The sequence below is a fragment of the Haliaeetus leucocephalus genome, unplaced genomic scaffold (genome assembly GCF_000737465.1).
Source record: "Haliaeetus leucocephalus isolate CR32 unplaced genomic scaffold, Haliaeetus_leucocephalus-4.0 Scaffold251, whole genome shotgun sequence".
Lineage (NCBI taxonomy): Eukaryota > Metazoa > Chordata > Aves > Accipitriformes > Accipitridae > Haliaeetus > Haliaeetus leucocephalus.
In genome coordinates, this window is record NW_010972687.1 from 868,172 (window position 1) to 895,854 (window position 27,683).

The 27,683-nt window shown below is 38.8% G+C and overlaps 1 protein-coding gene across 1 annotated transcript in view; it reads left to right on the top strand.

Moving 5' to 3' along the window:
• The window catches only part of TRPM6 (transient receptor potential cation channel, subfamily M, member 6), an 88,221-nt gene that overhangs the window by 49,427 nt on the left and 11,111 nt on the right, over positions 1-27,683 (top strand). The window contains exons 20-34 of the mRNA XM_010568728.1: positions 431-565; positions 1,534-1,662; positions 4,439-4,690; positions 5,651-5,825; positions 7,414-7,528; positions 9,240-9,439; positions 11,753-11,885; positions 13,636-14,777; positions 15,496-15,608; positions 16,549-16,675; positions 17,581-17,678; positions 20,027-20,085; positions 21,548-21,573; positions 23,373-23,423; positions 25,699-25,764. Coding sequence (XP_010567030.1) covers positions 431-565; positions 1,534-1,662; positions 4,439-4,690; positions 5,651-5,825; positions 7,414-7,528; positions 9,240-9,439; positions 11,753-11,885; positions 13,636-14,777; positions 15,496-15,608; positions 16,549-16,675; positions 17,581-17,678; positions 20,027-20,085; positions 21,548-21,573; positions 23,373-23,423; positions 25,699-25,764 — 2,821 coding nt within the window. The remainder of the gene's footprint in view (positions 1-430; positions 566-1,533; positions 1,663-4,438; positions 4,691-5,650; positions 5,826-7,413; positions 7,529-9,239; positions 9,440-11,752; positions 11,886-13,635; positions 14,778-15,495; positions 15,609-16,548; positions 16,676-17,580; positions 17,679-20,026; positions 20,086-21,547; positions 21,574-23,372; positions 23,424-25,698; positions 25,765-27,683) is intronic.

Sequence of the window (27,683 nt, forward strand, 5' to 3'; positions counted from 1 at the left end):
TATTCCCTTATTTCAGAATGTGCCACAGTTGTCAGTGGAGTTCTAGCTAACACAGTTATGTCATATTGGGAGTTGTTTTTTACCTGTATTTCACAGATGGGGAAAGTGAAACATAGAGTGATTAAGTGACTTTGCTTAAAGACTTAAAGAAATGTGTGGCAGAAACAGGAGTGGATTCAGGTCTGGTGATGCCCAGTCCACTGCCTGTGGTCATAAAAGCAAACTCTAAATGAGTATTTATAGTGGAAAAGTGTGCATGTTAATTGTTGCAAATGAGATGGCTGTAACCAGACAAAATCAAGCTACGCTAATGGTTTGTATATTCAGAACAAAGCTTAAACATCTGTGCCTGTCTCCCCTCTAACATGACACAACCTTTGCAATCATAGACCATGGTTTCTTACTTTTAAAATGCTGTTTCCTTTTAAAGAAAGATTATGATGTGGAGAAGGTTGCCCAGAAGTCTGATGAAAGCCAAGTAGACGGTGGACAAGGAAACCTGCCTGGCACTAGAAAAATCTATGAGTTCTACAACGCACCAATTGTCAAGTTCTGGTTTCACACGGTTGGTCATCATGTTAGAACTCAGATTGCCAAAACCTTCCTTTGATCCTTCAAATACTGCTTGATGCTGCTTTTACTTTGCCTGGCATGGATTTGCAGCCACTTAGTGGTTCCGCTAAAATCATGCAGCTGCATTTAAAAAAAAAAAAAAAAAAAAAAGAGAACGATTATAAGGAACTAAAGAAAAACCTGAGCACAGCTTTTTACAGTGGTTAATTGCACATGTAGAAATAAATTTGAAGCTGCCCTTAAATACCTCATAGATATTTGTGTCCCTTTCTTTAGGAACTGTTTCTGAAGGAGTGAATATTAATCTATAGGATATCATTTGCTATAAAGAAATATGCATTTATTAAATTAATTTTGGTAACTAGCCCTGTGTCAGTAGAGCTTAGGATGTTCAAGATCAGGCTGCCTGTTGGATCAGACCACCATGTACGTAAACTGTTACTCCTTTAACAGGGTGTGGTTAACTGCTTTATAAATTAATCTATTATCTCAGATATATTTATAGCGTGTGCTGGTACCTTTAAAATATGTGCTTTCCACCTAATACTGTTCTTCCTGTGTTTTGGAAGGCACTGATTAACCAGCAGTGATTCATATAGCTTTGAGAATGGTTACTTGCTCCCATGGAAGGATAGGATGAAAGCATGGCACTGCCTTTACATTCAAGTAATGGTTGTGCAGATAAAATATTCTGTCTCATATATGGGTTTGGGGCCTAGGTGAACATGTGCTGCAATAGTTTGTCTTCTGCTCCCATTTTTTCAGGACTAAAGCACCAATTTCCAAATGATGTTTAAGGATATTCCCATAAAAAATACTCTGGAGAACTGGAGGAAAGATTTTGGGCTCAAAAATCTGACAGTTTGAATACATATAATTAGGCTAATCACCTGTTAATATGTTTGCAGAAACTTGTTAGAGATTTTTGTGCATATGGATTATATACCATGTGTTTTGTAGATGGCATACATGGCGTTTCTCATGCTCTTCACTTACACTGTGTTGGTGAAGATGGAACCAAGACCAAGTGTGCAAGAGTGGCTTGTTATCATTTATGTTTTCAGCACTGCTATTGAAAAAGTCAGGGAGGTAAGCTTTTCCATTCACGCTTCTCAACTATAGAGGATATATTATAAACCAGAGAATACCTTAAACTGAAGAATGTGAAATCCTGCATTCTTCTTGCAGAGAATTTAGCAAAGGAAAGAATTATACAGGGCATTTATTTCTGAGAAGTCTTTTGTTTGAAGACCATTACTTGGGCTTTGAAAATGCATCTTAAAGTTTGTCCTTAAAGCTCTATTTTTCTGTATAAAGCCAGTAGTAATGTGCAGGTCACTTGAGAGTGATTGTGCTGAATTGAAATTTGGAGCCCCAGTGTAGGCACCATTTTGATACCGAAAAGTCAGTAGAAGAAACTCTCTAAGACCCGTTTTGGAGTTTTAGAAAGCAGGCATTCTTTATTGCAGCGCTGGATGCATGGGATATAATTCCACCTAGTGTGCATGCCAAAGCTTCAGCACAAACAGGTTTTATGGAGTAACTAATTACATATTAATCAGATTAGTATACATATACATAAAATTTATTGTGACTGATTATCATAGTACTGCCTACGTTCGATCATGCGCAATGGTTCTTCATTTGAGTCAAACGGCTGCTTTTGTGACCACCGACCCATTTGAAATTCTGTTGGCTGACCTTCAAGTCTTTGTTCGTCATCCTTGTTCTTTGATCTTGGAGCTTAACATGGTTTCAGTCACATATGGTCAGTTTCAATATTATTCTTATCTAATGTACAGGAACATCCAGTCATAAGAGCAAAGAACTGTAAAACTTATGAGTAACTACCTCTACTAGTTAATCACCTGGCTACACTTTTGTCTATTGTTTCAATCATAGTGTTAGTATAAGTTTTTTAATAATTATTTACCAAATCTCACCTTTACAGTCATCTAGCAGCAAACCAGTTTCCACGGCTGGGACAAAATATTAAAACCATAAAAATATTTAGACATACCATACAGAATGTATGGACATATGCTATCAGTTTCTTAATTTTTTGAGTGGACCATTAGGTTTCTTACAACATATATGGAATTTGTCTTTAGATATTTACTTTCAATGTGGACATTGTTATCAATTAAAAGGTGTTATGTGTAGAATAATCTATGGGTCTCCATCAAGTCTAACTGACCCTCTATAAACAAAACTGGAAAAAAACCCACCATCAACTTTTAATGCTGGATTCACTGAACGTGGAAAAATTATATTCCAATCAAAATTAATTGCAATTATTTGCAGTTGATTAGATCCAAGCTTCTGAACACAACTTGCACTCCAAACCTGAGGTTAGGGACAAAGAGCTATGTGTTTCCCAAATTATTGTATCTGGTCAGACATATCTTCACTGTAGAATCAGCACATAGTAAACAATAGTAGTGTGAATTGTCTTTTATATGACATTTGAAATGCTGTACTTTTAGAGGAATAAAACTGCAAAAAAGCAGTCACAGTTCTGAGTGAAGGATGCTGTTACAACAGATCACTCAGAAGACTGTGACATCAGTATGAGAGAGGTGAAGGATTTCAAGGGGCAGCAGAAATACTGGGAATATATTGAAGCTTGAATAAACATGCAAGTTCTGTGGCTGCATGAGATAAAATTGAAAAAACCTACACAAGGATTGTGTAATTGAGAAAAAAATTGAATGTGAAACAGCAAGCACTTTGGAAATCACTGTTGTGCTGTTGCATCATGTTGATGGTGGAACAGTGGAAACATCAGCTCTTCAGCTCTTCCTTCTAGCATTAACATTCATAGGAGACTTTGAGATTCGTGTCTTCTACTTGATTTTCTTTGTCCATGTACTAGTTCTGGTCTGCTGGCAAAGACTTTGTAGGACACTGTGTCTTACACGTGCAGCTAATTAACTGCTGAGAGCTTTGTTTTATATAACTGCAAGACTCTGTTTCTCTAGATTGTATCAACTAATTGTTAAAGCCTTAGGCCCTGATCCTGCAACTAGTTCCTCATGTGAGTTAGTCCAGCTATATTGAGTAGGATCGCTTGTTTACGTTAATGTGTTCATATGCATAAATTCTTGCAGAATGAGGGCGTAACATTTCAAAATCTCTCCTTTGCTTGGTACTTATCAGTGTGATCTTACATAGCACTGCATAATTGGCCTCACTTGCACAATGTGCAAAGGTTTTATTTATGGCCTCCCAAAGATTCCACTTCACACATTTGCTCAGTGAAGCTTAAAATCCCTTTGGGGCACCTCACAGTTCAGGGATTGAATATTTCATTCTTTACCTTGCTAGTTGCCAGCAGTCCTTTTTTTAGCATGTCCTTGGTGGAATACAAGGATCTTTCTTTATATTTTCAATCTGAAATAAAAGGCATTCGTTATTTTCCCATCAGCAAGGTTAGGTTGGTACTTTCCATGACTTAGGGGCTTTTGAAAGGGCTGTTGCAGGTTGTGACCATTCCTCTAGAATAAATGCTTGTTAATTTATAATGATATGTAGGCATAACAGTTCTATATTGGCTCCTCTTTTGTGCTGAGGAATGTGCTCTTTAGTGAATGGGTTCAGGCTCAGAATCCATTTTTCCTTAGAAAGAGCTATCCTATTTGGTATGGCATACTTGAGCAATACAACACTATAAGTACAAACCTCAATGAACTGTGAATGGCAATATGCAGTACGCAGGCCTGCAAAAAAAAAAAGGAAAAAAATTATACATTCCCAAATATCATGAAACAGTTCAGACAGAAAAGGTTAAAGAAAGTATCTGTGATTTTAATGGAGTTTGTTTGTTTGTTTGTTTGTTTGTTTGTTTTTCCCACATTCTACTCAGGTATTTATCTCAGAACCTGGAAAATTCCGCCAAAAAGTGAAGGTTTGGGTTTCTGAATACTGGAATTTTACTGATTCTATAGCTATCATCCTGTTTATGATTGGTTTTGGCTTGCGCTGGTCCGACCCCCCTGTTCAAACTGCAGGGAGGCTACTTTACTGCTTGGATATAATATTTTGGTATGCTCGGCTCCTTGATCTTTTTGCTGTGAATCAGCACGCTGGCCCATACCTGACAATGATTGGAAAAATGGTAAGTATTATGCTTTGGAGCAATATTTTTGTAGTTAAGGCATTTGTTGAGAAATGTATAAAGGTCAGAAGTGACAGAAAAGAATAATGGTCAAAGGAGAAGTCACCCAGTAATTCCTAGTGAATGTATTACCTGAAAATGCCATGTCTTTTTCTGTTTGTGAGTTGACCAAAATCAATTTCAGTTCTCTCTAATTTATTCATTATTTGAATTTATTCACAAAAGCCATTTTGGCTTTGTTCCTTAGAGAAGGGTTGCATTTGAGTTGAGTTTCTGATCCAGCTTGATAATAGGAGAAAGAAAAATCACTGTGTCTTGCAGACGGGCTCACTACTGTAGATAATTCCCTTAGCTCTTGGAAACTGTCTCATTATTATTTTACATTTTGATTCAAATAATTATATCCCATTTTAGCAGGCAAAATTTCTCTGAGATCAAAGTTAATTTTTTTTCTCTTTTGGTATAAGAACTGCTGCTGAACTGCTGCTTAGTCTTTAGGGACATCTGCAGATTCCCACTGTAATTTCCCTCAGTTATTGGGAAGTATCTTATTAATGCTTTTATATTCTGTCTTGCATAGTAATTCCGATTCAGTGTGAGAAGGCAAAATAATTTTCACTGCTATTCCTTGCTCTCAGTTTGGAAGAAATACTACTGAGGAAAAACACCATCATAAGTTCTCTGCATTTTTCAAATCTTGCTTAAGATCTTAAGAGGGAATTGAGAGGCAAGCAGGACTTGTGGCCTTTTTGGTCCACGGTGACTTTAACCTCTATAAAATACTTGCGTAGTCCAGGTCATAGAAATAGGTTTTTTTTTTTTCCTTCATCATATTAGATTATTAGCCCTGGTTTTATATTCTGACTTGTAAAAACAGTGATTAATACTCTTCCCTAAAGTGTACATCTCCTTTACATACAATTAACACAGCTAATTCTTTCATGCAAACATGTCTTCCAGACAGCAAACATGTTCTATATTGTGGTCATGATGGCCATAGTCTTGTTGAGTTTTGGAGTGTCACGAAAGGCAATCCTTTCACCAGAGGAGCCTCCTTCTTGGACTCTGGCACGAGATATTGTATTTCAACCCTACTGGATGATGTTTGGTGAGGTCTATGCTGGAGAAATAGATGGTAGGTAATTTTCATAGTACAACCTAACAACTTGAGTCTAATGCCTACTTTGGGCTACTAGACTTTTGATTACATATTGAGTCTATTCTTTCTCAAACAATTTTGATTCCAGAATATATGTGTCCTTAATGAGTAATACTGCATGAATAAATGTGAGAATATTAGTTTCTTTGTTAAAAATAAAGATTAAGGTTTAAAACCTTCAAATTTAGCTTTTCAAATGAAGTATATTGCAAAGCTCAGAGCAAAGCACATAGGAACTAAAACTAAGCTAGTTCATGGTCAGGGGATCTGGCAGTGAAATGACTTTCCAATTAGGTGAATCCAAAGCTGCTGATCTCTTGGAGAGAAGACTACAAAGTTGCCTTAAAGGAAGAAAGAATAAAGGGAAAACAAAAAAGGAAAAATAAAGAAAAATTATTTTTCACCATAATGAGAGTCACCTGGTATCATTCTTAAATAGATAAACCAGTTGAACATAGGGAAAACAGAACCAATCAATGTAAATAGGAAAAATTTTATGTTTTGATTATGGCTTTGACCTTGGCTTAGTAAGAGAGAACCAGGCACTCCAGGAGGTATTTCAGCATTACAGATGGAAGGCATTCTCATGCTGCTAAGTGATGGGTAAAACAGTCCCTAAAATAGAAAAGTAGATATGCAAATAGATGCAGTTATTTAAGATACATAGTTCAGCAGAGACCTGATTCATTAAAATAATTTAAGATGTTGCATCCATTATTATTGCTGAAACAGTCACATGATTGCTATGTATTTTGGTTATATTAAGTCAGAATTCTTTAAATGAAAGCATACTCTTAAGTTTCACAGTTTAATCCATTTAATCACTTATTAATGCTAAACCTTTAGAAATTTGAGACTTCCCAAATAAAGCTATGATTTCTCTAATGACTCTTTATGCTGTGGAATATGTCCTGAATTTAGAGCTGGTGCCTTATAAATGTTTTTTAAAATTTCCTCAAACATGTGATATTTGCTTAAAAATTATAAAGACTGAAAAGTATTTATTTTGACAGTTTAAAAATATTAAGTGAGATCCCTTAATGTCTGTGATTTGTTGCTTTGTCTCACAAATATTTGTAGCCATATATCCTTTTGCACATGAGTTAATGTGATCTTACTGAAGCTCTGAAGGAATAACACTCCAGTACTGATAAAGCTGTATCCTTTCCACAGTGGAATCAGTGAAAACTTTTCCATTTGCTTTAAGGATCAAAGATTTGGATTTCAGTTTACTTGAGTGTATGCCTTCTCTCAAATACATTTCAGCTGCATTATTTTTCCCTTTAACAAAAAGTCAGGGTGACTGGCATAAGGATGGATATGTATGAAATGGTGTCTACAGCTTATGAATTGCAATGGAAACTATGGGGCAGTAGTACCATGAAGGGGTTTCAGATCTCCTTTATGTGGAATTTGACTGTTTAGTTGGAAATTTAGTATGTATCTCCATGAAAGTGATGAGGACTATTCTGTTTCTTGCTGGGGCAAATGACGAGCACATGCCATTGTTGTGCTCTGCTCTGATTTCCATGCTAACCATGCTCTGTATGTCCTTCAATTTCAGTCTGTGAAACCAATGAAGACTGTCCTCCTGGCTCCTTCCTCACGCCGTTCCTCCAAGCTGTCTACCTATTTGTGCAGTACATCATCATGGTCAACTTGCTTATTGCTTTCTTTAAGTAGGTACCATGGTATATTACTACAAAAGCAAAAGCAACTAATACATATTCTGCCAACACTTCTGCAAAAGCCTTTCACCAAAAACGCCACAGCAGGGGCATGTTGATGGTGGTTGTTACCCCATCTTCCATGGGGATCCAGTGAATAAAAAAAGAATGGTGGAGGTAAGAGGGTGGGAGGAAGGGGATGGTGAGCAGACACCTAAACTGTTTTGCCATTTAAACAGAGTCTGACTCTGTGAAAGTGGACAACTCCAGCTGGCAAACAAACAACATTAATTCAGCTCTGAAGTAGTTTGTCCATTGTTTGTGGAAGTTGTATTTGTTGTGCTGAGAGCCTATATAAAGTTCATCATAGGGTAGCCCAAGGTTTAAATTGACAGATAAGTGGAGAAGGTATTCAAGGGAAGAGGATAATGACTTCGTAGGAGCATGCTCTTCCTTTAGGAAATAATTTCAAAATTCCTGTTGTTTGGTGCAATTAGGTATGTTCTAGACTGAAATCTAACTGTAGTGTTTTTAACTATCTGCTTTTTAATGTCTGTTGCCTGAGTAGGAAGGCTCTTTATAGTAATTCTGTAGTAATTCATAGTAATTCTATAATATTTAATCAGTGTCTTTATAGTAATTCTGACCTTTCAAGTTTTAACAGGGAAACCTTTGCAGTAGATCAAGTTCTGTAAAATATTAGTAAAGAGCAGTCTAACCCAAGTAGTTAATTATTATTTCCTAGAGTTCTAGTATTTCTGGGGAAGAAAAAGTCAGCTGTAGATTAAAAAAATTCAAATGAAGAAATGTAGTGATTAATATTCAAAAAACCTGAATGATCAAAACTCATCCTATTCCCACTTCCAATTAGAAATCCCTTTCCTGAAATTGTGGCAAGGCATCATTTTTTTTTTTTTTGTAATACACAGCTGTGAAATTGTAATTTGAATTATTTCTAGATTTAAACCGTCAGCAATAATGATATGTTAAATCTTCTGCCTAGTGATTTGATTGTTCCAGAAGTGGGACCAAAAATGGGTATGAGCAATATATTTAATTATGCTCCCAGAAGCAAAGCTGATGTTTTTGTGATTATATGCTGGCTGTGTAGTATGACAGTGCAACTGAAATTACAGTGCCAGAAACCACAAAGTTGCTTTCCTGTGCTTGGGTCTATGGTAGTAGATACAGGAAATTATTCAGTGCAACAACAGTCACTTTTAGTAATATAACAGCTCCAAAGAGTACCCTGCAGAAGAATTGCTTGTGTAGCTGTGTCTTGCAGCAAGTATTTTGTTTAGGGGGAGTGCACAGAACCATTTTGTTAACAGTCTTCCCTTAGCCTGACTCCTATATTTAATCCAGTCCAAAGAGGCACACAATGTTGAATTCTCAGTTAGGCTATGTATTAAAGTTTAAATAATCTGGCTGAGATTTCAAAGCCACTTCAGGGATATTTTTTGCCCAGTTCCCATTAATGTGAATGGGAATTGGATCTCCAAATCCGTTAGGCAGCTTTGAAGACCTCATTCTCAGTGCACTAGCTGCAGGCACATGCTGCTGCCTTGTTAAATGAAAGTTGCTAAGCTGATTTACCTCACTGGAGGGATGGGACTTTTCTTCAGTGTCAAATTAGATCTGTAGACAAGCATCTTGTGCTGTATTGGGAGTATTCCTCACAGGAGTGTTTTACCCCCCCTTCCCCCTCTATCTTTCTTCTCAGTAATGTTTATTATGATTTGAAATCCATATCAAACAAGCTCTGGAAGTACAACCGGTACCGCTACATTATGACCTACCATGAGAAGCCATGGCTGCCCCCACCATTCATCCTCCTGAGCCACATTGGACTGCTGATAAGCCGCATCTTCCACCATCGGCCCCCAAATGAGCTGGATCAAGAGGAAGGTGATGTTGGACTAAGTAAGCAGAGCTAAGCTGGGGACTAAAAGAAATAGTTCGTGAGGAATGTTTTGCCAGCCTCCCATCACTTTGTAGCTCAGTTCCTCCAAAAAAAAAAAAGAGATTCTCTGGGTAGGAGGCTGTTTTTATTTGCAAAACTGAATTCAACCTGCTTGTCTGAGAACTCATGTAGGAAAAAGTGACTGTGACTAGGGGAATGCTTTGCTTTGTATGTAGCTTTTGCAGTGCTACATACTGTGCATCAGTCAAAATACATCACAACTGTGAGCTGAAATAAAGTGACAGCAACTTACTCTGTAGGAATGAAAAGCCTTATTTTGAAAGAAAGTAAACAGTACTGGAGGTACACATTTCTGTATGTTTGTCCTGAAAAGACCAACAATTCATTTTTAATTGCCCAGAGAAAGTAGCCCCAGAGGAGATCCAGTGATGGCAGATGCAGAGAGAGAGAGCATAGATAGGGGCCTCCCACCTCCGTGCTGCATCCTTGCCTTTGTGCACTGGCTCATCACTGCATCTTAAGCCCACCTCCTTCACCCTTCCCAACCTGGATTTCTCCATCCCAGGGTCCTTCCTAATGACTTTTTCAGGCAATGCCAGTTCCCTGTCCCACTGTCACCAGCTCCTGCAGCTCTGCCAGGAGCAGCCCTAGCCATTGCAGGGAGGGGACCACAAGAAGTTGGGGTGGGAATGACTACTCAGTAGTGGGGCTTGGTGGTTGGTGGGGTGAGGCAGGGGAATGGGAACAAGGAGAGTCTGGTGGCTGTAACCTTATCTAAAACAACATAGGGGAACATTGGTGCTTAGTATTATATGGCCTCATCCTTTTTGATGCAATGTACATCCTTGATGCCTAATAACAGAGGTGAGCAGACCCTGCGTGGGTTCTGCTTCACTTAGAATTTTCTCTGCTGAACATGAATCCCTGAAGATCTGGCATGCTCACAGGTGGTTACAGAGTTAAAAAATGGGCTTAACTAATCAAAGCTGAGCCGCTTTACTCCTGCTGCCAGGCTCAGCTCCTCTATCATGACTAGATACATCAGCCTGCCTTTGAAGTACCACTGTTTATTTTATATGCATGCATAGTATAAGTCACTGACATAGCATAGAGAGTGTCTTTCTTGTAAGGTGCATTAGGCACAAGGAAAACCAAAACACTGCTTAGCACATCTAAAAGTCCTTGGATAGAAGAGGGTTTATGCCTTGCCTACACTTTTCTCAGAAAGAGACTTTTTTCTGTTTATGTACTTTTGTGTCCCTTTTCTATATGCCTATGCATTGCTTGATAATTACTTCATAAGTTTCTTCTACTTAAATTTTGGTGTGGTTAGAATTAACTGGTTTTAGCAATGAGGATCCAGTGCCACCCTGTGGAAAATCGATGAAAGTACCAAGATACAGAGAGTAAAATCTTGGAGGCAAGAACATAGATGGGTTAGGGGGAAAAGGAGCCTAGGAAGTGATCAAGTCTCATTCGGAGTGAGATGGGGACCCCAGAGCACTGCGGGGGGCTTCCCCACTGAGCTGTGTGTCGCAGCCGAGTATTACATGCTTATAGCAAATACTGCCACGTTGCTTGACACAGATAACCCCTAGCAAGCTCAGTGAGGGCTCTGGTACATAAAAAAAAAGGAAAGAAAAAAGGTGCTTTCCACCATATGCATCTCTTCATACTGACTTGTAATTGATCTGTTCTCTCAGAAGTCACGGTGTGCTAGAAGAATAGCATCACGAGCAGCCCAAGCTGTGGGGTTTTAAACTTTTGAATGTGTTCTATTTCACCCAGTAATCTTGCTTATTGTTTTATACCTATGAACATGTGAAGCAATTAGGTGAAAAAAAAGCTTTGGTACCATTGAGTGCCTGAAAGGACTGTAATTGTTACAGGTGACTAGCCCTAAATGAATGCCTGGACCAAATTATGGTGAAATCTTTGTAAGTCTTACATACCTATAAGTCTCGTGAGTCCCACATGTACAACAAAATACAGGAAAAAGTTTGGGAGAAAATACATATTTGTGAGCAGCAATTTGGGTATGTACTTTTGAGGCTTTAAAAGGGATTGCACTGAAATTTTTGTCACTGTGATTTTGCTCCCTGGCTAAGGAAGGATAAAAACCACAATTACATATATATGGCATGTTAAGTCTTTATACATAAGCCCAAATTCATGGGGGTAAGTCTGATTTACTCCTGTCAAGGGAGGGGGAGGAAAACAGTTCTGCCAGTTTTCTTTTTTTTCTCATGGACGCTTGTAAACAATTGCATTTGTCAGCATGCTTCATAACAACTCCTACCTCATTTGTTCAGAGCTGTACCTGAGTGATGAGGAGTTAAAGAAACTCCATGACTTTGAGGAACAGTGTGTGGAGAAATATTTTCATGAGAAGAATGAAAGCCTGAGTTCCAGTGACAGTGAAAGGATCCGTCTGACAACAGAAAGGTGTGTTTTGCTTCAGATTTGTGCTCTTTGCATACATTTGTCATATAAAAAGGCTTTAATAAGCTAATGCTTTTGAAACAGGTTACGGTCACTGTGAACACGAGGAATAGTAGCATGCATAGGCTTTGCTAATTTGATGGAAATAAAATGTATCTGTTTGAACTGATAGCAGGCCTGGCTGGGAAGCCTTGCAGGCAGAATTGCAGCCCCAGATGAGTGCAGTGTGCAGGTGGTTAAAGGGGTATAGCAAGGTGTTGCTCAGTTTCACTTTTGGAGACCAGGTAGCACCATGAAAACATGCCAGAGTACGGCATGCAATACATGTTAATGTAGGAACGTTGTGAGAGTGTTGCTTGTGATTAAGTATAACTGCTGTTTCCAGAAATAACCATGTAACCATTGTAGTGTTATCTGCAATGTAGTGTCTTGGTTTGCAAAATGTCAATATACAGCTGTCAATGGGGTTTCAAAACTGTTGGTATTGGCCTAATTTAGCTTTCTATTGAAATCAATGGCAAAGCTGCCATTAAGTTTAATGGGAACAGTTAAAGAAAGTGAGTGCTATAAAAAGTCTTACTGAATACCAATACTGGTCTCATCTAATAAATGTGTTTTGTCTAGAGAAAGATAGCCTCTTAATCTTTGCCTGCTCATAATCTTATTTTCTGCATACTAAAGCAAAACACACAGGCAAAATGAATGTCTCCTGTAAAAGAAATAAAATAAGTAGCATTGTTCAAAAGCTGGAGAATCGATTACATCAAGAAGATTTAATTTAGTGGATAAATATAGATCTGGAAAGGAATTTTTCTCTGAGTGCAAAGGTGAAACACTGCACAGCATTATATGACATTAATACAAGAAATTAATTTAGGTGAATAAAATATTTTGGAACATTGGTCTTTGATTTTATTCAGTTATTGGTTAAATACTACATCTTTTAGTTATTCAGTGACAAAGGAAAAGAGCAACTTCTGCATATTGCCTGCAGCTAGTTTATCATTGTCTTAGTGATAGAGCACCAGGGAGAGTATCTTCAGGAAATGTGAAGATAATGATGTGGTTAAAATGATACCATTCCAGGCCAAGAAGTTCTTGCACTGTTCACTGGGGATTTGAAGACCATAAAAAAAGGCTTTGCTTTTTGGGCAGTTGAATTTTACCTGAAGATAACTGATGGCATCAGATATACAGAATCTGTTCCCAGAGGCCAGATAGGTTCTTGAGAAGAACTTTTTCCCAGTAGTCTCCAGTATTTGAGAAATGCAGGAGTATCTGTAGGTTTGTGTGAGCCTTGTCCTTCTCATTCTTGCACAAGAAGTGTAGAAATGCAGGAAGACTGGCTGACAAGAAGTATACTTTACAGCATTTTACATTTACAGCAATAGCCAATGCAGCATTGCAAAAGCTGTGTCCTGCTGTCCACGGTTTAGTAGTTCTATGGCAAGGAATGGACATTAGTTGGAAAATAGCAGTCTGTAAAACAGATACTCCTTGAACAAAAAGCCTGTTTCCTTAAAAGTCACTGGCTGCTGGCCCAGTAATCTGAAGGACATGTTGTAAGTCTGGATAGGTTTTGTCGAATATAGATATTAATGGGAATGGAAGTCACCATTAAAGAAAAAAAAAAAAAAGGGCTGTTTGAAACACTGACTTTTTGAAATGTGTTGATGGCTTCCTTCATCATCTGACAAACAGAAGTAAACATCTGTGTTTCGGTATTTTAATTATATTTTCTTTTTTCACCTAGAGTGGAGGAGATGTTTCTGCAGCTTAAAGAAGTGCATGAGAAGGTATTTTATATCAAGGAGTCTTTACTCTCCCTGGACAGCCAGCTAGGACATTTGCAAGACCTGTCTGCCTTGACAGTGGACATCCTGAAAGTGCTTTCAGCTGTAGACACGTTGCAGGTGGAAGAAGCCTTACTGGCTGACACAAAACATCGAACCTGTAGGAAGCTGCCCCATAGCTGGAGCAATGCACTTTATTCCAAGACCTTGAGCAGCCTGGAATGTTTGTATGACAAAAAATACCACTACTACAGCATGCCACCCTCCCTCTTACGGAGCTTGGTAAGGAGTCAGTGGCCATCAGAGTGCAAAGACCATGTATTGAGGACTGAGAGTAACAAGGTGGTAGAAGACAGCTCTCGAAAGATAGAAATAGAAAGTGACACACTCACTTCAGGAGTATCTTCTGAGACTAAGTCAACGCCTAGATATGGACAATTTTTGCTGGTGCCCCCTGACCATCAGGGAGGGTCTTTCTCTGAGGATGTCGCCTTAAATTTGTCCTTTTTGAGCACTCCTGCCAAGTACGTGGACAATGCATTCAGAGATGAACTGCAAAGTAGCATTGTGGTGCAGCAAAACTTGCAGAGTGTCAGCCTGATTGGAAAAGAGCCAGAAGATTATCAATGGAGCCAGAGAGATTTTGTTATTCATTTGCCATCAGAAAAGACTAATGCCGTAGAGGCTGATCATCCTCCTGGTCTCCAGCCGTCACTCGATATTGAAGAGAGTGCAGCACCCTCCTGTGACGACAGGGAAAAAACTGAAGGTGGTTATGTGAACTGGGGATTCTCTGAAGGGGATGAAAAAGGGGTTTTCAGCTCAGAATCAAGGAAGGCAGCCCTGTGCATACATTCCACCTATAACAGTGACTGCAATTGCACAGGTAGTCCTCCCAGGCATGTCCAGATAAGAGAATCAAAGTCCTTCTCCTACAACTCTGACAGGTCACATCACAGCAGCAGCATCTCTCAGAACAAGCTGAAACGCAGCACCTCCTTCTGGATCAGCCCACTCTGGAGGGACTGGAGTTTCTGCAGGAGCAACAGCTTACAGTCCCCTAAGAAAGAGAAAAGAGGGAAAACCTGCAAGGCCATAGATGGTAATTATAAAACACTACACCTGTACAGTATCTTTTACTGGGGAGCCCAAGACATTATAAAAATGCTTTGCTCGCACCCAGGAGGTATTAACTGCAGTTGAATGTAGTAGGAGAGAGTCCAGAGTTACTCCTTCACTTTCTTTGTGCTAGGTCTGAGTGTTGTAGGGAATTTCTGAAATGTGCCTGGTATCCAAGCTGCACCACACTTGTGTGTCAGCCACTCTGATTCTCCCCATCTCATGGGATCCCTATGGCTGTGGCTACACATCTGGGGTGACAGATGGACTGTGCTTGCTCAGGAGAAGTCTTCTGCCCTGGGTGTGCAATGCAAGAGTTACAGGAGCCAAAATAAATTACACAATCCCTAAGAGATACATTAACAGTATCATAGGTCAGATGGGTGCATGGAGAATTAAGAGGTATACATTTTTATAGCCAGTTTAAAACCCTTCCTGTCCACCACAGTTTTCTTACCAACAGCTAAAATATGGCAGATCCAGTTCTAAGTATGAGTAGTGTGAGGTGATGGATAACCTTTGTTGTTTTATACCTTGTGATGGTGCACATCTTTGCACTGAACTGCATGAGTATTAGCTTTGGGTGTCACAAGTCTTTCTCAGCTTGCTTTGGAGATCTGCCAACTCTCAGTCTTATCAGATCTTCTCTTAGTAAACAAAAGCTCTGTAGTTTAATGGGTTTTTTTGACTCTTTCCCACAGAGTCTTTACGATCCAGTGAGCTACACCACAGTGAGGCAACAAAAGCAAAACAACAAAACAGAGACAGAAAGTCTGGGAGAGGAAAGAAGAATCAAAAACCTCTTCAGGTGCCGGTATGTGCAGGTGCAAGAGAATAATGTATCGCATAGCTGTCTTTTTCATTCAATTAGAGCAGTTCTGCAGTGTGGCTTAGTTGAAATTGTATACATTTAAAATGCTGCACACAAATTGGGGTGTCTTTTTTGTGTGTCTGGCTTTGGTTTAATTTCCCTTTTATTTGAATGTGTGGGATTTTGGTTTTGAATGTGTTGAAGTCTATGGGCTTTGCTAGATAGTATACCAGGGCTGTTATTGATTTTACACAGAAAAGAACCAGTCCTTGCACTTTAGCTGGCAGGAAGACTTAGGGAGGCTTCATATGATCTGGGAGAGACTGAAGGAGTGGTGAGCCATATCCAGGCAGTGTTCAACTCTAAACAAGCAAACTAGGCCTCATAAAGTTGTCTCCTGCCTACAGGAGTCCCACAGTCTTTTCTCTGAATCCATCAAACATTTAGCGCATTTCAGACAGCATATTGATTCTGTCATATATATGGGGCAACTTTCATAACTATATGTGTGTGTACATATACAAAAACCTATTTATAGAGTTATAAAGAGATTCGTAGGATCTTTTTCAACTGGAAAGAGTTATCTCTGTTTAGTGAGATGAAAGCTGAAGACTGATTTGTTTACATAAGATGCTCAGGTCAGCAACAGATCTTAGACTTGAACTTTGAGACCTAATACCTCTGAAGGTATTCTGAGGAACTTCAAACTTTGTTTTAAAAAGCTGTAGTGCTAGATCTTTCATCAGTAGTATTTACTAGACAAAAGCAATATGTCTTCTGCAACTTGTAACAACAATGTGAAAATCTGTTTCTTTGTTGAGAGTGAGTTCAGTCATTGGCATTTCAGCTATGCTCTGAAAGGCCACATCATAGGCTGTCAGAGGAACTGCAGAGGTGCTAGTCGTCCTATAAATCGAGTGTCATTTTGTCTGTGTCTTGCCAGGTGATTAGAGTGGATGATTGTCCCCAGAACACCCAAGTGAGCTCAGAGCCCGCAGAGATCAATGTCTGGGATGAGCAAGAGAAACACAGCAAGAACTGGCTCACTGTGTCTAATTTCAGTCAGCTAAGTATGTGATATTTTGCAGATGGTGAAATTCAGAACAGCTTTAAAAAAGAAGCAGTAAATAAAAATTCATAAATTCAAAGTGTTATCCACCACTTTCACCTCATGGCATAATTTTTACAGAATTAGACTTAGGTTGCAGACACACACAATTTGGTTATTTGCTGCGTCATTGCAGAGGCAAAAGGGACATAGGTTGGATGGAAGGTCAGTTAAAACTTTCCGGGAGTGCTGCCTGTCTTGCGTGGGAGATAGTAGAGTACTAATCCTCAGGAATAAGTGGGAAGCAAGGAGGATGATATCCTTGCCACCTCTCCTGAGGTGTCTTCTAAAGTGGCATGCTGGCTAATTGCAAAAATAAACTCTCGTGAATTTCTCCAGGCGCTTACAGGCAGTGCTGCGATACTGTATCTGCTGGCAGATCCTCTGCATGCATTATTCATTACTCATTGCTCAGAAACACATGCTCCAAAGGGAATAAATGAATTTTGTATTGTCTCTGTTGGAATGCAAAAAGGAATGGCATTCTTACTCTTCTTTTAGTAATTCTCCAGCTCTTTCATTCTCAGAAATCCTTTGCATAGTTCATCTTATCTTTCAGTTTTGCTGTGATGTGGCTCACTGGCTTCATTCTGTGAGCTGCTGGGAGAAGCACCAGCGAATGCTGTGACTCAGCACAGCATGGTCTGAGAAGGGCTGCACTCCTCCAAAATCTGCTGACACAGAATGGGAACAGTCTGTTTTAACCCTATGAAATTCTGTTATTGCTTTTATAGCCCATTACACGTTTGCTGGGGCAATAGGGTATATAAGTGTTTATTTTATTAGCACTGCATAGGTACTTAGTTTGCAGCAGTAGAGCTGTTCATCTACACACTGGAAATAGCTGACACCTGCTCTTTTGGCTAGGTTTGGAACGCCTCAGTTACATGCACCAGAAAATGAAAAATCAAGACATCGGTAGGCATACCATACCATTCTGTGATTACCTGAGGCATTCTCGAGAGGTAAGACCTAAGATTGCACATCCTAGTCCATAGTTTTGGCTGAGATGAGCCCAGGATAGCTCTACTGATGTCCCTGGACTTGCCACTGTAGGTTCTTTGTCATGAAATACCTCTTGAGAGACAAAGAACTTTTGTTGTCTGCTGGCACAGTGTATGTGTGTGAGTAAATGAATAATTTAACAGCTGTTAACACTCTATTAAGATTATTGAAGTAGGATATTAAATTATTGAATCATGGAGTAGTTCTGAGTATGAAGTTGGTCAGAAATGACGCATGTGTTGATGTTTAATTAGGCAATGAGTGAGCACACAGCTTGGTCTTGAACCTATAGGCAAAATTGGTTAACAGAGTGAAGGAAATTTTGGAAAGTTAGCTACACAGCTCTTAATCTATCACACAGAGATAGTTATTTCTTGCAAAGTGGGAGTTAAGTATTCATAATAATTGCAAAGTTTAGATTTCTTAACCACTGGCTTATAAGCACCGTATCTTATTATTTATCAGAAATTTGCAGCTCTATAATATAAAGGTCCTCTGCTTATGTAAATCAACATAGGCTCATAGACTTTGATAGGGCTAGATCAGTTTATATTTCCCGAAGACTAGGGGCAGGAATCTGGATTATAGAGACTTCTGTCTGTTTTAAAAAGGTGTAGCTAATGGAAGAAAATATATCTTTCAGTACATTGCGCGGGGGTATCTGAGAGGTATGAAAGGAAATTAATAAAGACTAAATTAAGAAAAGGAACTGTGACGTAATCTTTCCCTCTTCCTTTTTCAACAGCACCCTTCCTTGCTTGTTTTACTTATAGCACTCTTGATTATTAAAATGGTGATCTTTAAAGCCTAGCTTATTTTTCACTGTGAATGCTATGAGTCGCCTTTTTTTTTTTTTTAAAGGAATAAAATTAAACTAGATGGTTCCAGATCTGCTGTTCTTAGTGCTGTAGGATTTGAATCCCAAATACCAGAAAAGAGAGCTTGAATGTAAATTTTAAAAATGGCAGGTTTTCCTATGAAAGAGTGGAGAGAGAGAGAAATAGAAATAGAAATATATTTACTGAATTTGTATTCTGTAAAACCTGAGCATGGAGTCTAAATCAATAAATCTTTGAAATGTGAAACACAGGGTCAGACAAGCAAAATAAAGGTACACAGGAAAACTGTTTGAAGGGACCATGTAATCTGGTGCTTCAAAACTCATATTAAGATGTCTTGGGTAAAACTCAAGGGTGGGATTTTTAAAGTTCTCAGAAAAATTCCACTGATTACAGCAGGATTGGAGTGATGCTGAAACTAGTCACTTCCAGTATGCCAACTTCAAATTATTTATTCTTTCAAGGTACAGCCTCAAATACCCAGTGAGTCATTATGTGTCTCCTTAAGTCCTGTCTGGGTTATGAGAGTTTATATATATTGTTGAGATGTAGCAATGTTGCCGCATCTAACCGTTCTGCTTGGAGTATGGTATATTTTAAAGAAATGTATTTTTCCTAAAGTGGTACTTCTCAGATTTACCCATTGAACACCAGTGGTTCAGAAATCCCTCCTGATGGGTAGCAGGAAGCAAAGCAAGGGTGTGTGTAGGAAAGTTTTGGTTTTGTTAAAGATTTTTTCATCTGCAAAGCAAGCTATAATGTCCAAATATGAGTGAAATAAAAAAATAGTTAAATTTCTGATAATATTCAAAGCTGAATTTTACTTAAGTTATCTTTAAACTTTGTCATCTTTGAACTTTTTTGGGGGAGCTCTGTTTCTTTTGAGGATTGAAATCTGTCTGACTACTATTCAGAAAAATAATCCCATTTCTGACTAGCACATTAGGAAGACCTGGCTGGCCCAATTTTCCCTAATATGGCTGGAAGTTTAAAAGACTATTTGAGTATTTCTTTAACTATAAGACCTGGAAAATATGTGATCTAAATATCACTGGAAAGCTGTTCAGTGTGTTACCTTCTTCTGTTATGGAGGTTTAGGGTACATTTTATTTTCAACCACTGTAAAACCTATCCCTACATTGGAATTTTCTAATATAAAGAGAGTTCTCTAATACTGTCCATATTAGAAAACCTTCAACATGCTTTTGTGAGTGTATTGAGATATAGGTGGGTACCTGAGTATTTTATTCAAATGTATAGAGACAGCGTGGAGAACTGTAATGTAAGAAAATTAGTTCCATTTTAGTGTAGGTATGGCAGTGCTGTGACTCAGTGCCTGTCAGTGTCATTATTCATGCTAACAATAAGCGTATCAACAAGTGTTTTCAAGATTGTACCTTTTTGAGTGCAGTGTGTATATGACAGTGATGTGCAGATTTTACCATTAAAAGTATCTCTTTTCTTTACAGGATTTGGGTAATAGCATATTTGGAACCACCAAGAAAAGTAATGTGAACAGGAACTCCTCGTATGTATTATTAGTGTATTAAGATATTCATCACATGCTTCTAGAGAGTGGTACACTTTCTGCAGGTTTCCACTTCAGTCCTGCAATATACTTAGGATGAGAAATTTATGTGAAATGAAGAGTTAAGGCAATTCAGTCTGTTTAAGTTTCTTTAAATGAAGCCTGATTAATGGAGATAAAGGAGATCCATTTAAACAAAGTGTATAATTTTAGGTGGAATAGACACCCCTTTTTATTCTAACAATAATCCAGTTTTCTAATTCAATCACAAAGATCACCATAACATCTTTAACTAGCCATTATTCCAATCTAGTGAGCATGAAAAGTTGCATTTGCTTTTGCTGTGCGAATTGCTTGTTTCCTTTTTTAATAATTAAAATGCTAGCAGCTCCTGAAAGCTTCTGTCATTCTCTGATTAATCTTTTTCATACTGAGTCTGCACATTTACAAAATACTTAGCTTGGTTTTCTTAATGGGTGTTCAATAGTTATTAAGCTTTGATTATATTTAGTGAAAGTATACCGATTTCAAAAGTATTTTCAATTTTATTGTGTATTTTTTGATTTTTTTTTCCAGCTTGATTGATCATTATCTTAATACTGGGGGTATTTTTTCCACATGCAGTGCTGTCTCTATGTTCCTTTTCCTTTTCTTTCTTATTTTCATCAATTTCTTTTATACCTCTCTTACTTAGTAACACTGTGGATATAATAAATAAAAGACACTAGAAAGCTGTCACACCCCATATGATTTCACTATGGGAAGATGAAAAAAGATACCATGTTTTTTACCCATCCCATGGTTGGTTGGGGTGTTTGTTTGTTTGTTTGTTTTTACCCAGTCATTTATAGGCAGTAGGCAAACGGCGTACTTACCAGCAGGACTTACAGGTCATTGAGTGGCCTGATTCTGTCACTTTGTCTGTTGTCTTCGGTGGGATCTTTCTGGTCTGTGAGGTGAATCATACCTGCTGTCTGCTATAACAAAGACTGCTTTAACATTAATGCTGATGCTGTAGTCTTTCTGCAGCCTTGTTAATCCAAAGGACCATCAGTTTTAAAAGTCTGGTTTTGTGCAAGCAACGGTTATGGCATATGTAGCTCTGAATACATCTCAGCATTGATTGAAAAATGAACACTTGTGTATATGATTGAAGTTGTCTTTAAGTGATACCGTTATTGCAGTGTAAACGATATGAATAGTGGTGCAGAATTGTAAGAGCAGCTCAACATAAAGCAGACAAAGAAATATGCAGGAAAATGTGGCTGTTCATCAGTAACTGAAGATTATTTGTTGATTGTTGCAATGAACAAAGTTGCGCTGAGGGTTACTTTGTTTTATGATTGCTGATCAAACTGTTGTGAATTTTGCCTTCACATAGATCACATCTCTATATACATACCAGTGGTAACTTAATGACAGAAATTTTGGAGTAAAATATCAAATGTTTACTTTTAAACAGGTTGAGATCTTCAGAGGAAACTGGCAGTAAGTTTTTGGTTGCTTGTCACTCATTTTAATTCCTCTCTGCAAATCTCACTCTGACAAATCTGAAGTACAAAATCCAAAAGGAGGTTAATTTACTATAGTTGGAGGGTTACAGGAAAATATTCAGCTATTGTTTCATATGTTAGTTATTAATTTGTACTTTAAAGTGAAAGATTTTTTTTATGAGGACATGTTTTCCTCATGATAACTGCAAAATCTTAAAAAGATCTATTTTCATTCTAGTCTGCCCAGTAATGTTGTCCTTTTCAGAAGGAAATTCTTTAATATGATGGTGCTGCTTTCATCCCTGGCAGTCTAAGAGACCTCCTGATTTAAAGCAGGTTGGATAGCTGGGGATAGATTGTGATGTAAAATTTTTAACGTATGCCTATTTTTCAAGTTGGAGTTTGGTGTAAATCCTCTGTTTGTGTGGTTTCCCTGAAATTATGAAATCAGTGAAGGATTGAATTTGTTATGAAATGGCCAATGAAAAAATTCAAGGTTATAGCAGGGAATGACTTTGTTCCACTAAAGTAGAGTGCTAGTTAACTTCACTTGTATTTGTTGCCTTTTAGTCTATCTTACAGTTTTCCTGACACGCCACTTAGCTGTAAGAGGCTGAGCAGCTGGGCATCTATCTCTTTTTGAGGCTAGCTGTGACACAGAAATTAGTTGCTTTTAGACTTATCTCCCCTTCGAGCACTGCTCTTTCTGGGTCTGGCTTTGCACAAAACGCTGCAGTGCTGAAGCACACTGCTGCAAGTGTAGTGAATTGTGGGGCTACTCTCTAGAGCGCACCATGGCTTTGATTAAAATCCGGTTTTCCCATTCTCAAAAGGAATGACTTAGTCACCATTCCCCTTTTCATATTTGTTGTTTTACAACATATGAAATGTAATGAAACTAGTTGGGTCCAGCAAGAAATAGAGCAAAAGGGACCTTGAATCACCAAGCGCACTCAGTGGAAATGCTGGCCCTTCCACCAACATCTATCTGTGTTTTTTATTTAAGATCTCTTTTGCTAGGAAAGGGAATATAAGCAAATAAAATACACCAAGAAGAAAAGTGTAATGTTCAAATATTTTGATGAAGATTCAGTTTTGATTATCTCATTTTTCAGAATTAAAAGTAGTACAGTAAACATATTTTCTGAAATAATCTGGCATTTTGGAGGATTGTTTTCCAATAGAAAAAAAGTTATTTCATCTAATTAATAGAAACATACTCATTAATCTTGGTTTTATTAAAAAGACTTTTTATAAAACAGATTTTTGGACCAAATTTGATCTGGCTGTGCCTGCTGAATATGTAACCACAGAACTTGTTGTCTGTTTATATTTTAACAGCATTTTAGATGCTGTGGGTTAATGTGACAGTATTATTATAACATTGGTGTAATAGTATAGTTAATGGAATGCTTAATGACTGGGGAAGGAGTTGGAAAAATCATGCCTTTGGGAGGCTGTGAAGCATGATGGACAGCAAAGTGCTTTTAATATCCCAGAGGTGTAATTGGCTTAGAGAAGCTATATGTCCTTGAGGTTAATATCCCAAGTTTCCCACCATTTCCCTGAACAAATAAGTCATCTGGCTGTATTACGTTGATGACTGAAATCTGCCAGTATACTGTACATTATAAGGTAGTTAAAGCCTATTAGTGATTCTCCTCTTTAGAATGCTGAGACAGTAATTCTGATTAATCTGTTTCATGACAAACTCGGGGATGGAAGGAATTAAAAATTCATGCATTTATCTCTGCTATAATAATTAACGTAATGACCCTTTAAACGTTATTTCAGATATCTTTGCCTGCTTGAAAACATCTCAAGATCTGCATCATCACTACTCAGGTAAGCAGGAGGCACCAGAATGATAGCTGAGTAATTTAACAAATTAAAAAGATCATTAGTTCTTCCCCTGTCATCCTCTGTGATTTTCATTTTGAGGAGTTGCACAATTGCCCACTGCTAAGAAGGTTCTGTATTAATTCATACCTAACACTCCAGTGAGGAAATTATGAATTGTTTTCTTGCTGCTAATTGCTCCATTCCCAGTATTTCTGGCAAATTCAGAGCAGAAGGTCGATAATCGCTTTCAAAATATCAGTGGAAACAATGAATAGAGCTCCAATTCCTTGGGGGGGCAGAGGAGGCACTCATTTGTTTATAGCTGTCACTGCCCCTCACACCTCCCACATCCTCTTTTGTACTTTCTGGAATTGGTTTCTTCAGTTAATTGGTCCTGTACTACTTAATCTGTGTTTATATACCTATGAACTCCTGGAAAGCTGGCAGGGAATACATCATTTGAATACTAATTGCCCACAGCCCTGTCTTTTCCTGAGCTGAGCACGCACAGATTCCCTTTCCCACATGGCCGGGATGCCGGTTTTTCCTGGAGGAAAGTGGAGCAGCGCATGCCGGTAGGTGTCCCAGCTGCCCATGGGACTTGGCCTCCTGTAATGGGCAGCCGAGGATGACACCAGGGGCGTGGGCAGCCTCCAGAAGTTCAACAAAACTACACGATTTTCACTGGGAATAGCACCTCCTGGTTTGTCATCAGTGTACAGGAGTAATTTCTCTGACGTCTTGGCATTGTTGCAGTGGTTAATTTGGCTCTTGTCAGGCATGCTATTTGAGATTGGGTAGGACTTTTTAGCACTGATGGGAGCGCTTTCCTTTATGAATTGACAAATGTGTCGAGAGGTTTCCCCTGTAGGTTTTCTTTCCTCAGGAGGATCACGATAGAATTTAGCCAACTAAGCCCCAAAGCTTGATACTAAAATCCTGCACCATATACTGCTTATGCATTATTTTTGCTATCATGTTGTGCAGGCAAATACAGTTCTGCTTCTCTGCACACTCAAAAAACCTTGAGTTTTGACCCAAGTTCACCAGTTGGTGAAAGTCCACTTCACATTGCTTCTCAAGGCTCTAGAGTGGGCGCTGGCAGAGGTCTGGCAGCTCCCCTGTTCACATCCTTGTCCCTGCTATGCACTGATTTTGTGACTAGAGCATGTTCCTGCTGAGGCATCAAGGGAGGACCTTGGTTTTTCAGTCCATGCTCTAAAACAGTTCAGGCATGTTAACCAATGCCTGTTAAATTCGGAATATGTAAACAAATCTTGGAGTCTGAAATGCAGATCTTCTCAAATGAGGACCCTAATTCATGGATTGACTTGTTATGGGTCTCCTTTGCACTGTCCTTCTGGGCTAAATAAACTCTAATTAATTTCTGCTCACAGAAGTAATCTTAAAAAGAAGGACAGATGGTATCCAAGTTCTGGAAGAGTCTGCCATCAGGGCTTTTTGCTTGCTCTGCAGAGAAACACAGCTCTGCTGTGGTTCACTCTCTGCTTTGGAAGCTACTTTTGTCTTCAGGCATTGAATAGGGAAATTAGGCAGGCAGCACTGTAGCTGTCTGAGTTGCCTTCTTGTTCTAGTCTTACTTTCTTTGTGGCTTACTTCACACTTCTCTCCCCCTTCCTGACAACTGAGTCATTGTGAGTACAAATCCATAAATATTTATTTGGCGCTCTGAAGTTTTGAAGGTGTTTGCCTGAGAAATAAGCTGCCAATTAAGGAGATATAATAATATTACTGATGTTGTTTGGCAAGGACCCCAGATGAAGAAACACTGCTCTGTGCAGGGCAAGCTTGGATTTTCCTGTGATGCCTTGCTAAATGCCCAGGTGCTTCTGAGCCTGACAAGACAGGCAGTGAGTGCAGCTGGGGCCAATGCATCACATTGGCACAGTACGAACGTTGTTGTACTGGAGCTGGCAGGAGGAGGAAGTAGCGGCAGTCCTTGGTGGACGGAGGAGGATGAAGATTTAGCAGAAGCAGGTCTTCTAGCCAGAGTGCAAGGGGCTTGTCCCAGAGAGCCTGTTTCCTTGGAAGGAGGGAATCAATGCACAGGGGAAAGAGTGGCAGCTCATGCTTGTGAGATACCATGGGCCTGCAAAGTGGGATTGCTGACTGGGTAGAATGGTGATCAGATCTGACATGGGATCACACTGCAGCCTCTTTGGCTTTGTACACTACAGTAAAGTGCTGCCAGATGTTTTTGAAACTCAGCCAGCTTGTTGTTTATTCAGTATAGTAGTGAAATCTATGTTGTTTGCAGCTGTTGAAAGAAACAACTTGATGAGACTTGCTCAGACTATACCATTTACACCAGTGCAGCTCTTTGGTGAGTACCAGCTTCCTGCTTATGTTTTTTGCTTTATAAATAGTCGGTGCATTATCTTTTTAAAGGCTGTGTTTGAGAAATTTCCTTGGATTAATTTCAGCAATTCTTCTTTTCTAAAAGAGAAGAACCAGGATAGAATTGTAGTCATGCAGTAGTTTAGGAGCTTTTGGAGGTCAGCTGGTGAAAATCCTTCTGTGGCCAAGTCAGATCAGGCTGCTGAGGGCCTGTCCAATTGCATTTTGAATATGTCTATAAATGGAGATTCCTCAGCTTCACTGGACAACCTCTTCCAGTGTTTGACTGACTTTATTGTGGACCTAGTATTTTTTGCAGTATTTGTTTGGGGTTCCTTTGCTGTAGCTTTTATCTGTTGGTATTTATGTGATTACTGTCAACCAAAGTGGTGAGCCTAACTCCATCTTCTCTATACCTATCATTAGGATAGCCCTTAACCTTAATACCTGCACGTTCTCTCTCTCCCTCTCCCTCCCCCTGCCTCCCTCCCTCCGTCCCTCTCTCTCTCTCTCTCTCTCATGTATATATATGTATAGGATATCCCATCCAGAAAAAAACCAAGTGTTGGTTGAAAGAGCACTATTCCTGTACCTGGTACAGAAAACTTGTAGTATAGTAAGGAAAAAGAACTGTGCTATAACTGAAGAGTGGTAGAGAATAATAAATAAATTGTTTGGAAGAGTTGTGAAATTAGTCTGCAGTATTGGCTTACAGCAGCAGAAGCTCTGCCTCTAGACACATGAGATCTAGGTGCCTTCTTTTCAATGGGCAGAATATTTTGTCTCACAGCAACTAATTGCTGATACTTGCAGCATCATAGGATTTCTTGGGACCAGATTGCTGCAGATAATTAATATAGCTATAAGCATATTGAACATTCTAATCTTTGAAGCTCCCAGGAGACACCTTTCTAGGTATTAAATTGTCAAAAGATAATAAAATGAAGATTTAATGTAAGATTAAAAAAAGCGTCTAGTTATAGTATCTTTATTCAAGTGTCTGTCTTCTATGTAAGACACTGGCTTTTCCATTGCTTTATTTTAAATTAAAATGTGTGCAGATTGTGGCGTTCGACAGTATCTACATTTGTGCTAACTGGTGAAGGTAGGGTTGGGAGCAGGGACATAATCTACTCCTCTGAATCCAGTTTGTCCTTCCTTATGCCATTCTTTGTCATTTTTTGGATGTAGTTACCTCATCACACTTGCCAGTGAAAACCTATTTCTTATGAATTAACTTTGCAATAATGTGAGTTGCAAGAAGGAAAGCCAGGTTGAAAAAATCAGTCCACTTTTCTGTTAGTTTACAAATGATGGCAACAGAAAGGCATCTTGCTTACGCTGCAAGAGAGGAATTCTGTTACGACTACATAGGGAAACAGAGTGTGACTGAGTTAAAGCTCACTAGGTTTGTTCTGCTTTCAGAAAACTGTTATTAGCAAGAGCAGAACATATGAGATTTTGTGCAGTACAAATAACATTGGAATTTCTAGGAAAAAGACAAATCTTAGTTTAAAACACCAAAACTGTAAACTTCCTGTTAATCTGCTTTAGCTTGTTCTCCTAGGATTCCTTTCTCCAAGGAAAGTCATGTCCTTTTCAGTCTAATTTCCCTGTCTCATCGTAGCCAAGTTACCACTTTTAAAACAACTCAGCTATTTGCGTCTAAGGGTGGCACTCTCCAGCCCTTTAATTTTGTAGTCGATAACTATTACAAGCTGTGTGTGTTTGTTTGCCATGTTTATTTGGTGGGGGTTTTGTTTGTTTGTTTGTTTGTTTGTTAAGCATAGTTACAAGGAAAATACTGTGAGTGTTCCATGGATCTTGATTAACTTAAAGCCAATCTTACTAAAAATTCCCCTTCTGCATCAGTGCATAAACAGGGGAGCCACACTCAGGGCGTTT